The sequence below is a fragment of the Oxyura jamaicensis genome, chromosome 6 (assembly GCF_011077185.1).
Source record: "Oxyura jamaicensis isolate SHBP4307 breed ruddy duck chromosome 6, BPBGC_Ojam_1.0, whole genome shotgun sequence".
Taxonomy (NCBI): domain Eukaryota; kingdom Metazoa; phylum Chordata; class Aves; order Anseriformes; family Anatidae; genus Oxyura; species Oxyura jamaicensis.
The window spans coordinates 31,914,099-31,929,167 of NC_048898.1; the positions used below are offsets into that span (position 1 = coordinate 31,914,099).

The 15,069-nt window shown below is 36.7% G+C and overlaps 1 protein-coding gene across 1 annotated transcript in view; it reads right to left on the reverse strand.

The window, feature by feature from the left end:
* Positions 1 to 15,069, reverse strand: part of CPXM2 (carboxypeptidase X, M14 family member 2) — a 74,062-nt gene that overhangs the window by 10,806 nt on the left and 48,187 nt on the right. Inside the window, exons 6-10 of the mRNA XM_035330422.1 lie at positions 11,010 to 11,098; positions 5,615 to 5,738; positions 4,017 to 4,213; positions 2,974 to 3,153; positions 1,782 to 2,079 (exon numbers count right to left, since the gene is read on the reverse strand). Coding sequence (XP_035186313.1) covers positions 1,782 to 2,079; positions 2,974 to 3,153; positions 4,017 to 4,213; positions 5,615 to 5,738; positions 11,010 to 11,098 — 888 coding nt within the window. The remainder of the gene's footprint in view (positions 1 to 1,781; positions 2,080 to 2,973; positions 3,154 to 4,016; positions 4,214 to 5,614; positions 5,739 to 11,009; positions 11,099 to 15,069) is intronic.

Consider the following 15,069-nt stretch of genomic DNA (forward strand, 5'->3'; position numbering starts at 1 on the left):
GTACTGTTGATTAACTGTCTGCTATAAAATATGTGTATATATATATGTGCATGTGAATGTATATTTGTAAATATTTATGTGCCATACAAATCATTCTCTTCCATCTCTCAATGTAGAGAAAAGGTCTAAAACCATCCTGAATGTTGGAGGGTGAGCTTGCATGGAAACATTTTGTGAGGTTTAGTCCAAGGTGTAAAGAACAAAGGTAAAAGCAATATTCAAACATTTTTCTCAAAGACAATCTTGGAAGTCTTAATATAATGGCATGAAGCAGGATGTACAATATAATGAGAAACATCCTAACTCAATAAAACAGAACAGATGAACCAAATCCAATATGCAATTGTTACTAAGAAATCAAGATACTATTCACCATCTGTATTGCACACCATTACTTAATGTAACTTAATGCAATATCTGTCAGTGACATGGCCAGTGCCATCTTTTCTGTATTGATTCATAATTATGTTTCTGTAGCACTTAGGAAAATTAAGCTCATAAATTAGATAATTAAGCAGTCAAGTTGGCATTAAGAGTTTGGAGGTTTTTTTTTGTTGTTGTTTCTTTTTTTAAAATTTGCAGAAATGCATAGAAATGTATCATTGGACACTGGCCTTGTGATCTGAGAAATTCAATCTTTCTTCCCCCAAAATTCACCCAGCACTTTTTAACCTCCTGAAAAAATATTTGAAAAGTTAATTCTTGGCTCTAGCCTTCAACGGCTGGCCAGCATTAACGGCACACAGGCCAATGTAAAAGATGTGTCCAAAACCAAGAAATGTTTATGCAGTGAAACTACCTGCAAGTTGCAAAACAAGAGTCAGCTCCAACAAAAATGTGTCTGCACAGCTGCTTTCTTGCATCTGTTTGCCATTAGGGCTGCAGCGGCTCCTATTGCTATTCAAGTGGTGGCAGGTACACTGCTTGCTTCTTAATTTCACAGAAAATGTTGTCACTTAGAAGCAGTTTTTGAGTAGAACTGTGATGATTCAGCAGAGCGCCTGTTCAGAGTGTACACCCATAGAGTAACTGTACCTACTGGGGATAATAACGTGCCTTTAATTGGGTTTCCCTGGAAATTGATGCTCTGTCCGCAGGACATGGCTTCCCCTTTCCACTCTTTGACAGGGAGACAGGCTTGGGCACACTGCAAATGACGCAGTCTGTAATTTATTCTGGCAGCAAAAATGTCTGTGAAGCCCAGTGAAAGTCTAAGCACAAGTGGTCCAGGTCTTTTAAAAATAGGACAAGGGCAGGCAAGCAGTAGCTTTCTATGATGTCTTCAAAATTCAAATGAACATCACTGGGGACTTGTCTGCAACTGAATGTAGTGAGCAGAGGCTGAAATCATGGTTTTCCTGTCTGAGGATTACCAAGGGGGCCCAGGCCCCTCTGGGAATTGCTGCCTCAGCTCTGGCACTGGCTACCTCTGCTGCTTGGCAACAGTTTTCTGCTGGCACCTTCTGAGATGGCAAAAGGCTGACAGGTTCCCCCTGTTGAAGGGTTTGGGTTGCATTATTGTTCCCCCAGCAAACCATATTGAATGTATGGAATCCATAAATTAACATATTGCATGTGCACTTTTGGAAACCTGAAATGGCCATTGGATATTAGTGACATGGTCTCTGTCAGTCCACTGATACCTCATGACAGGCTTTCAGATGAGGAAATATTCCTCTTGGAGCACATTTCATCACCTTTACCTCTGCTATGTACAGTGGGCAGTGATGGTGTTCAGCAGGGTAATGCCAAACAGGATGGCAGTTTCCACAAGCACCTACTTCCAGCCACGGTATGCCACGATGCTCCATTAACCGTGCCGTCCTCCTTCTGGAAGTCCTCTGTGTGACACGCTCTCCTCCTCGCATCTGTCATCAGTCGGTGTGTGGAGGCATAGGAGTACGCAAGCCAGCGAAAGACGTGGTCATCTGGGGTGGGCGTGTAGTCCTGGGTTTTCCACAGGGACCGCACCATGTCATAGGGGTACGCCACCACCAGCTCTCCTCCCTGCAGATTGCCACCCAGCACAAAAGGAATTTTTTCCATCCACGCGATTATTGCTCGTGTCTCAACTGCCACCTGCAAGAAAGAGCTTTGTTTCAACCTGTGAGTTTTGATAATCTTCTTTCAAAGGTAGACAGGGAGTTGCTTAAGATGAAGTGAGTAGCCAGCACAAGACATGTGGCCAAGAAGAAAAGCTTCTGTTAATTCTGGTGCCTGCCAGATTCATCTTGGATTCCAGTGACAACCTACAAATCCTAACAAAACCTTAACATTTGCAATTTGTGCAGAAGGAACAATCTAGAGCAGCAACCAAGAAAGAAGCCAGATGATGACATTGTGACCACTGGCATCAGCTGAAACAAGTGTTAAAAATGAGGGATTTTAAGCATGGAAATAATTTTAAAGCCCATGGAACTGCCACAGTTAAGTGCCTTCCCACAAAACAGGGGAAGCTCAGCCACTATAGTTACTTAAAATGCCATGCAAAAGTAAGTTAAATTTAAACATGGCTATCATAAGCCACTGTGGTCGTTTTGCATTATGTTATTTTAAACAACATCAAGAAAAAAAAATAGGAGAAACCTTCATGGTGACTGAGTTGTTAAAGAGCTCATCCATGCAGCAAAGATAGGGAGAAGCCTGGTTCACAGATCTGGGCTCTGCTGTGTGTTTCCCTTACTTTGCTTCAGCCTCAAATTTGGCTATCAAGTCCTCCAGGCTCTCCAAATAGCCCAGGGAAAAGATGATGCTCCAGGATGCCCTTCCCAAGCAGCCTCTGCATGGGACCTGATCATACTTTTGAGGTGTAATTTTACTTCCATTGACTATCAAGGAAGCCTAAGCAATTAGCTTGAAGCAGGTATGCAACCTCACCTACAAGCTGCTCATGGTCCTGAGAAGCATTAAGCTCAGTCTTTCAATCTGCCCTGGACTTTGCATTCCCTTCTCTCCAGAGCCAGCTTTACTTACAGTGGCATTTTCAGACAGGTACCAGTCAGGAATGGGAATGTGATGGTTTGGAACTTTTCTTTTGCTCTTCTTCTGATCTTCAGACTCCCAAAGCAAAGAGTTTAAATCAGGGAAATTATTGTTGATGTCAATGCCATCCTGAGTCCATCGTCCTAAAGACCAGCCCCCTAATTCTGAACCCTTAGAGGAAAAAAAAAAAAAAAAAGGAGAAAAGGAGGAAAGGTCATTCAGAACATGAAAACCTGTGGTCCCCCAAAAAGAGTTTAGGGATGCAGCAAAGATAATTCCATACAGAGAAATAGAAAGACAAATTAGTTCTTTAACCGATTTTTTCGTTTTCCTATTTCATGTGAAACCTTGAATGAGATAAAGCAAAAGCCAGGAAAAATTACCAGGGGTTAGACAAAACATTCTGTTTTGTTTTCAAGGTTTCTACTGAAGACGACTTTTCCCGAGTTGCACTAGAGATAACAGATCCCTTCATGGCTGAGAGTGCAGCTTTTGTATTCTGGTCTGCAGCTATAGACTGCCCTGGAAGATTTTCCAGTGCATTTGAAGAGAACCCCTGATTTTTTTCCTTCTGCCGTCTGTCTTCTTCCAGACTGAATTATTACAATGCCTGACACATTCTGCACTTCTTAAAGGTGTACTATTAAATTTCAGCTGCAGAGGAACATACATCTTTCATAGGCTTAAGTTTGGTTTCCCATGAGAAATAGGCTGCATGAATTTTCTATTTTCCATAATGGTGTTCCACTGATCTGTACACCTCAGTATGGTTTGTTCTGGCAGTCTTAATGCCCATCCTTTCCATATACTTCCTCATACTAGGCAACACTACGTAACAGATTGTTTCATGCTTTTTCCCCAGGTAAGATGTTCCAGTGGTTTATTTTTGCTTGCATGACTTTGCTTTTATTTTTTAAGCTTATATCTTCTGATTGCCTGTAAAATTCGATCCCCAGGAAAAAAAAAAAAATAATAATAATAAAAAATTGCTTGTTTCATTAACCTAACTGAACTAAATAATTCCTCTGTATTACCGCTTTGTATGCCTTGTCATATCCATCTGGGTTGACTGAGGGAAGAAGGTGAATTCTGGTATCCTCAATGAGGTGGACAATGCGTGGGTTTCCAGCGAGGTATTCCTGACACATGAACTGCATCAACAAAAGGATTAGCTCACGTCCAAGCACTTCGTTCCCATGAGCTCCTGCAATGTACCGAAATTCTGGTTCACCTGTCAAACACATGGGCCAGAAGCGTAGTCAGAACAGCAGATCAAGGATCTACTCAAAACTCATTGATGTCAATCAGCAATTTTTCACTTAAGACAGGTTAGAGAAATGCCTTAACTGAACAAATGATAGGTGAAAATATATAAGAAAAAAAATCATTACTTTCTGTACACTTTCTACAAGAGGCTCATCAGTATCGGTAATGTCTAAAAGCCACTGTGTAAAAATCTCAACATCCATTTTCCACTAAAAACACATTTTTAATTACCTGCAGAAAGCTGAAATTGTGAATGTAGATCTTAGACATTCTGATAGTGTAAAAATAACATGAAAAATACCTTGCTGGTAATTCATTTGAACAGATGTAAAGGCCCTGAAAAGATAATCAGCCAGTAACATTATGATTGATCTCTGACTTCACACACTCCTTTTCCTCCACTAATCACAAAACAGGTTCACATATATTTCTCAAGATTATATCGAATTCTACAATACTTGCACTCAACTACAATATATGTCAGAAATGATTAGGAAAAGTACTAGCTATTCAAAAAAGCATAATTCAATTGTCCTTTGTAAGAATAACACTTTCAAACACCAAATACAACAGATCCAGAATGAACAGCCTATGACTTGTGCCTGGGTCCACCCTCCCAGCTGCCTGACCCAAGATGCAGTCTCTGTCTCTACCCTCAGTAACAGGGGGTGAGAGAGTCAGGGACTAAGATCAGCCCCAAGTCTACTGACAGATGTCATCTGCTCGGCTCCATACCCTACAGGAGAGCAGAGAGATGTCTTATGAGCACATTGCAGCACTCTTCCTCGCATGGGGTGGGCACATACTGAGGTATTCACAGGTATGGTAGAGCACAGTCACCTTTATACCAACAGCTGTCCTAAATAGATCACAGTGAGTTCTTCATTCATCTCCACAGAATGACTGAAGACCGAATGTGTTTCTGTTCTGAAGGACTATATTACCGTAGGAAATTATACCTCAACACTCACCGGTGAAAGAACACTGTGAAAAATCTCACCTGTCTTTGCTTACAATGCAAACACTCCCATATAAAAAGGCAAATTCTCATTCAAAACTAAATAAATCCCTAGCACTAAAATTCACTGATTTTTTTTTTTTTTTAATTGTAAAGAATAAAATTCATTATCATTAAAGAATTTGATCCCACATTCAAAATGCTTTCTATTTGTGCTCTACCTCCTCTTCCCAATTTAGAAATTTAGCAATGAAGTTCCTCCCACATACATTTGAAGTCACTGCTGCTATGAATATAATTCCATCAGGGATAATTACTGCAGATACAGAGAATGAGGAGGAAAAAAAAAAAAAAAAAAAAGAAGCAGCCCGACACCCTTCAACAGATTTAGTTTTACTTAATCCTAACCAACTTCGTGTTCTCCTGGGTTGTCAGAAATCTCAACAGCATACAGCTTTAGTCCTTGGTGGCTTTTTCCAATATTGTAAATTCTTGTGATATTCGGGCACATTTTATTCACCGTTTTCATCAGCTGCCAAAAAAACGACATAGAGTTAGACAATGCATCATCAACTAACTGAATATTAATTATTTTATTCCAAATTGGTTTTTATCAGAAACTCTTCATTTTCTATTTTATTTTTTAGTTGTAAATGCTTCATGTTAAATTTACAAATTATGGCTTTACTATCACACAACATAATGTTTGTTCAGCTGGAACAGGTTGAATACTGTCTGCTGAAACAGTAGAGTGTAGATGGGGTTCCAGATCTTTCTTATGCATTTCCAATATTATCACAGAATTAACTAAAATGGGTAAGTCTAACAGGGATAATAATAAAGCAAAACAAAAATTCTCCAACATTACTCCTATACTACCAAGAGGTAATAAAACACATGTTCTCAAAACATTACATGCTGGGGGCTGATTAGACACCCCAACACTTCTTCCTACACGCTTTGTGATCAATACAGCTAAATGACTCAAGATGACCCAGTGTGTTAATGTCATGGCAATGTGTATACGTCACAGGTTCCCACAGACACACCACCCAGTAAAGAAGATTTCTCTCCCCTTCACCCTGTGTGGTGATGACTTCATTCAAAATAAAGGATATCATCCATTTAAACAGAACTGTCCCAGAGAATTCTCATTACACCTGCCACCACCACCAAGATAGAAATCAAGCCCACCCCTGTATTATACTATGAAATTTCATAGGTGTAAAATCATTAATGTAGGCAGTGTTGTTGTGGCCAAAATAGCAAGATAGGTGTTATCTGAATGTCTCCTGTAAACATAGCATGATATACTCCAGGAAAAACTGTTATATCAGATTCCTCTGAATTGATTTACTAGGTTTCAGCAAAAAAAAAATAATGGCAATACCAACAACCAGTCTGAAGGCATACCTATAGACAAAATCTATTCATCCTTTCTACAGATATTGCTTGACATAATCAAAACATAATCAAGTAGCCATACTGCTTAATAAACTGCATAAGGAAGGTCACAATAAGGGGTGTAGTTATGTTTAAATCAATGGAGGTACACAGATGTCATCCAGATAAGGATAACTGCTGTCTAAATCATCCCACAAACAAACAAAACCAATTTTCACTGTGACAATTCAAGTGAACATTAAAATTCACAAACAAGACTGAAAAGATGTGTTCTTACTAAGAAGTTATTGCAAGTAGTTTTAAATTAAAAAATTTAGCTGTTTTGATTTTTTTTTTTTTTTAATGGGAGGGATTAAAGAAAGAAATAAGGACTTTACCGTAAATTGGATCCCGAGGCACTATTAATTAGACAATGTTTCCATAAACAAGGGTGAATATATTATTGAAGAAGGATTGCAGGAGGATAAAAAACCTCTGCTCAAACAATGTTAATATAGAGACAATACTGGATGATAACAAAGCAGATGATTTAAAAAATACATTAATTAGATGTGTCCAATTCCCATGCCACCATTTAGCAAATCAAAGTGGAAACACAATTCACATTGGAAAGAACATCATTAAAATTCCTCTCGTAAAAGACTTCACTTCTATTTATAATCATGCAAAGAGACTAAAGAGATTTTTTTTTCAGGTTTGTTCATCTTGTACATTAATTTTATACATATGAGAAACAATTTCTTTTGTAAACTTAAGCTCAGCATTCATTTGAAAAATGTGCCCAGATACTGCTATAATCATTAATGTGCTGGCATTACGAGTACCGAGCTATTTCCATGGATTTATTATTATTATTATTATTAGTTAATGTTTTAGGTGTATGTAAATGCGTATACCTTCATTCGCTGTTCCAGCTAAAACACATATAAGAATCAGAGGACATTGTTTTACATTTTCTAGCACAACATTTAACAAGCCCAAACACATTTTTTTTTGACAGATCACTTTAAATCTCCATGGTCAAGAGCCTAAACCTGCTCACAATGAACCAAAAATACTATCAATGGATATGGAGTCATGGAGCTCTTACTAGGGCCTCACAGACCAACATTAATCTAAGTTCTACTGTGTGTGCATTATTAGTAACCATCCTGACAATAGGATGAAAAGGATCATTGTTTCATTGTTGGACAAGATACCATCTTTTTCTCCACAGATATATATATATATATATTACACTTTGCCAATGAGTACAAACATTGAATTTAAAATAGGTCTGTTCTATAAGGCTAAAATCATCTTCCTTTAATGTGTAAATAAGGCAACTGTCTCAGCTCTGTGCATAACCATTCCTCTCCTTACTCTTCAGACTGCAGGAAGCTTCCCTCCAGCTGATGCTCTCCTGCAGTTCTCCAAGTTTGAAACAGGGAAGTTGAGCCTGTCCTTGCAGAGACATCTGTGAAATCATTCTACAGTGTAGCAGCTTTCTTAATGTGCCTGGCACTACATAAGCACAGGATATCCACATCATTGATTAAGGAAAGTGGTTAAGAATATGTTAAATTTCATTCCTAGCAAGAAAAACACCTAGAACCAAGTTCAAAACATGTTATAATCAGCGAAAATATTTGTACTGGCCTCAGTAAACTCCTGATCATCTGTTTAATTTCAAACACGTGACTAATTTCCTAAATTGAATGAAGAACTTTCCTGAATCAGGACCTCTGCAGTGGGCTTTATGTCAGCCCTTTTGTTAACAGTGCAGATATGGGAAGGTAGCTACATGTTAATATACAAATACAAAATGGGAAACATATTTTGTATTTGCTTTTCTCGTGCCCATTTCTTACAAGCAGCACAACATGTCACCTGAAATATCAGTGTTTTCTTTTCGCATATACAAACTGTCGAAGACAATTGAAGACAATAGTCCATCAGGGCTTTATTAACAACCAGCAGGATTGTAAAACATTTCCAGAGTTATGCTCACTGGCAGTTCTTATTTGACAGCTCCCGTTTGTTTGTCATTACCTATTATTTATCCTATTAGCACTTTAGAAAGACTGCAAGAATTCTTCAAAGAAGCCCTGCAAAAGTGGTATCTGAAGATCCAATTGTTCAGTTTTGAATAAAAGGCTTTTTGAATGTAGGTCTGAGTGCTATCTAAACTCAGAGGAGGCAAAATGGCTCTCCTATCAATGACTTTCAGTTTAGGGCTATTCTTTATCCTCTATGGCTATCTGAGTCCTGCAACAGAGCAAGTACAAAAAACTCTGCATTTTTTGTTCTGCTTAGGGTCAAACCAGGAATTGCCTCCTCTTTGAGCTCAGAGTTAGAGGCAGTCAATCTGGCCTTGCATGCAACCCAAGATGTTTCCTGGGTTTTGCTCTAGTCATGTAGATTTCATTGTATCACCCTCAGATAAATATGTTCATATAGTAACATATACAGCTCAAGTTAGAAGAACTTTCTGCATTATCATTGCATCACTTCCATAAACAACTCTTGCCATGAAGACCAACATGACTTCAGGACTGCTTGTAGTCTGACTTTTCCCAAAGGTAAGAATCATGTCCAGTTAACTGGATTTAAAAATTAACACACTTATTTCCCAAGGCAGATGTGATATGGGTTAGATATTTCATTCTGTTACAAAGACAAGGTTGAAGCTTCAGACTAGATTCAGATTCACCTTCTTCTGAATTTCAAAGCTATTTTAGAATAGGTACTCCTAATACAGAAAAATATTTTGGTTTCAGGTACTTTTGCAGGAGTCTCTCATAACTTCAATTTAATCAGCTGTTTCATTTTATTAGGAGGGATGGGTTTTCCATTCTTTCATATAACTGATTTGAGTATACACTGGCAACAGATGTATTCAAATGTCCATCTCAAATTATTTCCAGCGATATCCATCAGCCACTCTAAAACTTTGCTATACAGTATAAATAATATTGTGCATACACTTCTTAGACTACAAAATAATCCCTACTTCTGAGTATAGGATACAGTGAGTGTTCCTATTGACTGAAGGAAGAATCCTGAGGGCTCTTTTGAGAGAAAAATTTGGTACTATAAATTTATTCTTCCTAAACAGAGAGTTCTATTAAAATAACCTGACACTGAGAAATTCCTCCCTCCCACAAATACTTGACATATTGTAATGTAATGCTTCCAAAACATGGCCCTGGGAACACTCTCCTACTCCTTCCTCAATGTTTATGATAAATAACTTCAAAGAACAGTGCTTTTCTAAGATGATTGGCAGTGAAGCAGCTAATAAAACTGATAACACTGTTACCAAAAAAAAAAAAAAATCAGTTAACTCTGGAAATTGACAGTTATTGTTCTATTTTACACTCAGGAAAGAAATTATTAAGTTCTGTGGTTATCACTAAAGAGCAGTTTAGAGGATATAAGAGTTACTGCAACCCAGCCCACAATCCTGTCTACAAGCAGCAGAACCCAGTTAGAATCCAATCAGTTCTAAATACACCATTCTACCCACAGAAACACAGACTACAATGAGAACACAATGATAGGTCACAACTGACCAGCTCTTGACCACAGTTGAAAATTTTCTACTTATATGAAAAGTGGAAAAAACATCCTGTTTTAAAGCTGCATTTTTTTCCAAAGATCTTTTTAACCTGACCAACCTGTCTTTCTGCAAAGAGAATCTAAAATACCCTTTACTGTATTGTTCTTGGCAGTAATTATGCCAATTGAGTTTCTACTTGTCTAATCTTTGTGCTAAGAAATATAGGCCATGAAACCTCTACTGAAATAAGTGTGTGACTCAGTACACAATTGCTCAATAAAAATGAACGGTGATTCATGCAGTATAAATATACTGAAAATTCAGCACACAGCAAATGATTCACACACTTCAAGTCCAAACATATTATCTTTATATTTGAAGAGAAAGCAGGCAAAAACATTTCCTTAGTGCAACCCACACCTATTTCTGTGGTGATATGAAGCAAGATTAAAAAAACAACACCACCACAACAAAAACAAGAACAACGATTGCTTATCTGAAGTTAAAGAAACAAGATTAACATTGCTGGTAGATTTAAAATCATACCAACAGGATTTATTTTATTTTTTCCTCCTTAAGATTTCTGGTCAACAAAATATGTCCAGTGGAGAATTTCCAATTCTGGAAAAGAAAATTTTCCAATTTCTGTTGGAGATTCTGAACACCAAATTGTATTTTATATATATATTTTTTGTAGTTATCCCAAACAGTTGAAAGATACAATAATTGTGATGGCTAGGTCAAGGTCAAATTAGAAAGGAGGAATAACTAACATTCACCACTCAAATATACATTGAAGCAAAATGGTGGAACATGTTTTGGAAATACTCTATTGTCAAGTAGGTAGACTCTGCCTACCTGCCTCATTTCCTTATAGTTGTGATGCTTGAAGTCAAGATTATCTGTGGTTGTCATTTCATTTCTTCTGTGGTAATAATTATTTGGGTCTAAGAAGAGAAATAACAGAATTTTCATGTACTTCTTAGCCATTTCAGATATAAAGATCTGAACCATAACATATGCATAGAATATGAGTTCCACAGTTGTATACAGGATTTCAAAAACAAAGCTCAAAGAAACAACACACATTAAATAATTCTTGTTTCAGCACAAATCAACTCATATTGATTCAAACAGAAGCAATGAGGCAACAGGCATCAGCTTGCTAGACAGCTACTCTGCTAAACTTCAACAGAAAAGCAAAAGGGCATCCTCAGGCAACAGAGAAGGGCAAAAGACAGGAAAATCATGAGTCAGATGCAAGATAAGAGTGGGAGAAAAAAATCACATCAGAGGAAAAAGCTCCAGTAAATGTTTTGTGTCCACTTGATTAATTTTCTATTATGAAGAATGGAATTGCTTGATGAGTAGTTTCTCTCTATGCATCTCCTAGAGAGAGAAAGCACTGCACAAATTACATATTACTAATTGTTTTCCTGAAAAAAATTATGGTAGTTTAAATTCTTTTTTTTTTTTTTTTAATTTAAAATGAGCACAATTTTTTTCTGTATTGATATAATTTATAGTTCATGTGTTTTGTAACATCAAAGGTGTATACATGGCTTGAACAAAAACAATTTTTTGTCCTTGAACTTTCAGGTGAGTGCTTTGGCCATTCATCTGGAAAAACAAAAACAAAATACAGGCAAAGACTGTCAGGGCTTAGCTTTATGTTTCCTGATATATATTTCAGGTTAATTTATTATGATTTTAGAGATTAACAAAGCTTTTTGGGAAACAAAATAATTCCTTAATTTGTTCTATTCAGAATGTCTGAAAATCTGTATAATTTTTAATGAAATCAGTGGTTGTCAGGCTACTACGATAAATCATTTTCCTTCCTACAGTCATCTTGATTTCATTTAAAATTATTGGAAAAGCCAAATATTAAAAGCTAAATATCATTCTATCTTGTTTCAAGATAGCCAAAAGACACCACCTCTAGAGAAAAGTATATTTTTTTTTCTTTTTATTTTTTTTAAACAACAATAAAAATCAGTACCAACTAGCAGTTGTGATTCTGGGGGAGGGGAAAGGGAGAACGTAAGTATTAGTAGGAGGAATAATAGCGTTTATTTCCTACAACCACTAATGCTTCATGAAATTATGGAAAACTACCTAAAATACATTACAGCTTAACGTATTTAAGTTTCATGTTTCTGATGTTAAAATGGCTAAATTCAAAACTCTTCTCCCCATATAATTCTAAGTGGGTTTGTTCTGCATTTTTCTTATGTGTAAAGAAAGCAAAATTTGAAGTATTTTAGTTATTTATGAAATAAATAATATTAAGTTTTAATCTTGCCCATGTTTCCTACCACATTTATTTTCCATTTCCATGACTCTTTCCTTCTATTCCCAGTCTACAGCAGAAACTCTAGAGGATCAGTTGAATGCTGATCTACAAATAGGACTGAAAAAAGACAAAAACATAAACTTTTTTCTTCCATGTGCTCTGTCCTTTTCAGTGAGAAAGTACTATATAGCACACCAACAGGAAAATTATTTAAATTACAGCCTAACCAGATGAGGAAACAAGATTCCTTTGCTTATGAAGACAAAGTTTTGAAGAATCAAGAGGGTGAAGTTTCAGGTAATGCACCTGCACCTTTAAGTCTTCTTTCCAACCTAATTGCATGCTAAATTCATGCAAGTCCACCCACAACAGCAATGCTGCTGTAACCCTGCAGATGACTCTTAAAGGTTAGCCCATGCTAATTCACAGAAATTACTTAACATATTGATGACTAAAAAATAGAGCATTAAAACACCTCTTCTAGAAAGACACAATGTGCTTAATGCTGCATGGAATATCTTCACTATTGTAAAAGTCTCTGTTGTAAAAATATAGAAAGAAGCATCAAAAAATTGCCAGGACATTGAAGGCTTTCTCTATCACCACAAGCCAAAGTATACAGCAGCTGATTTTTTCCTAATACTTTAATCCCATTCCTTCAAAGTCTGGCACTTTTTCCATACATCAAAAATTAATATCATGGGAATGACTGTGAATAGTGCAGAGCTGGTGAAAAGTCAAGAAATAGAAAAAAACATACATTGAGAATGATTGCATCTCTAGACCTTCCTCAAAAACACTTGCAGCTCCCTAGAGAGCTAACAGTTATATTTTGCCAGGCTCTACTCTGAGTTGGCTTGGATTACTGGATTTCTACTGCAGCAGGAATACAGATCAGAAAATTAGAGGCTAAAATGTAGAAATGCATAAAATCTCATGCACAGTTTCCTAGGCCCAACTTGGCAAAATTATATTTTGTAAAACAAAATAAAAGACCAAGAACCTCAAACCACAGAAGAATTTGAATTGAAATGTGCTCATTTATTCATGACACCACCTCAGACATCCTCTTTCTTCCAAGGAGGAAAGATTTTACAAAACTGTGGCACTCCTGTTTATACAGAGGAATATATTACTATTTTCTTCCACTAGTCTGTCTTTATATTACCAATATAATTAATAAAGTTTGCAGGTAAAGGTAGCTTGATTATTTCCCACTTTAATTCTTTGTAAATTTGGACAAGTAACTCAGAAGATTTTTCAATCTACATTTCCATGAAAGCAAGAGGTCAGCTCAGAAATTCCCAATGCCAGGTGCAGCATGTCAGCTCTGGGCCTTGCCCATAAATTTAACCCAGTACCAGAGCGTACGGATTCCTCAGAAGCTTGACTTACAGATGGGATTTTCTGTTGTATTGTAGCTCTCCACAACATCTCACAACTATATATTACGCATAGCATGAGGTATAGTCAAATACCTCAAAACTAATTTCCTATTAAACATATTGCATGATGACAATACAACAATATGCAAGGTAAAAAACAACCCCATAACCTGTTGTAGATGTTCGTTAAAAGCTTTCTAGCATCATTTGATCTTTCTAGTGAGTTCCTACAGTTTTATTCTAATAGTAAGGAAAATTGAGCATTGGCTTCTCTAAAATAGTAAATGTTTTATAAATTAAATACCATATATCCTTTTAAAGATGACCACTACAGACTGGGAGATATTACATACCTGTCACGATGAGTATAGAGAAACAATACACTAGCCTTCCCCAGTAACGTTATTCAATTTGTTATCATTTTTATTCAGTCTTTGCTCAGGAAAACTTCAAAAAAAGTTTTAAATTGTACAGGATTAAGTTTTATCTTTATAACTATAAAAGCAGAACACAAGGACAGAATGTCACTCAAAGCAAAACTTTACTCTCAAAAGTAATGCACTGAATTTAGCACTGCTGAATGAACAATCACTTATAACTGAAGAAAATTGTAGAGTTTTACATAGTGAGCTCATGCGTGGACTTAACCAGATAGCTTGGCAAAAAGAGGCAAGCAATGAAAATAGGACTGAATGATGTATCCACTGCAAACACAGGACTCCATTACAGAGTTAAAGTTGGTCTTTTATCTTGGGTTAAAAATGATGGCATAATCATATCAATGACAGTCTTCCACATAAGAATTATTAAAAATTAAATTTTATCACAAATTTATTCCATTAAAAGAATTGCCCATTGCCTTGAATACTCTACAGTATAAATAAATGCATGAAGAGTTCAGCTAATTTTCTCTCTCCTATCTTCTGGGTACTTTTGATCATATGCATTTTCTTTTTGATTTTTTCTTAGGTTTGAAAAAGAGCAGGAAAGGAAAGTACATCCATCCCTCTGAGGCAACTGCAGTAGATTTTGTGTGTCAGTCTACATCTGTGTAAACACTATCATCTTTGGAAACTGGAGAGAGAATTAAATGTGGGTGCTTTTGTCCACCTTTTTTTCCCCAACAAGTAATGGCAGCACTGATCCTCCACTACAGGTAGGATTTGCTGGCATCTTTCCTCTGCAGCTAAATGTTTTTCCATTGGTGAAACAGCAAATCACTTCTGTTGCCTGAAAG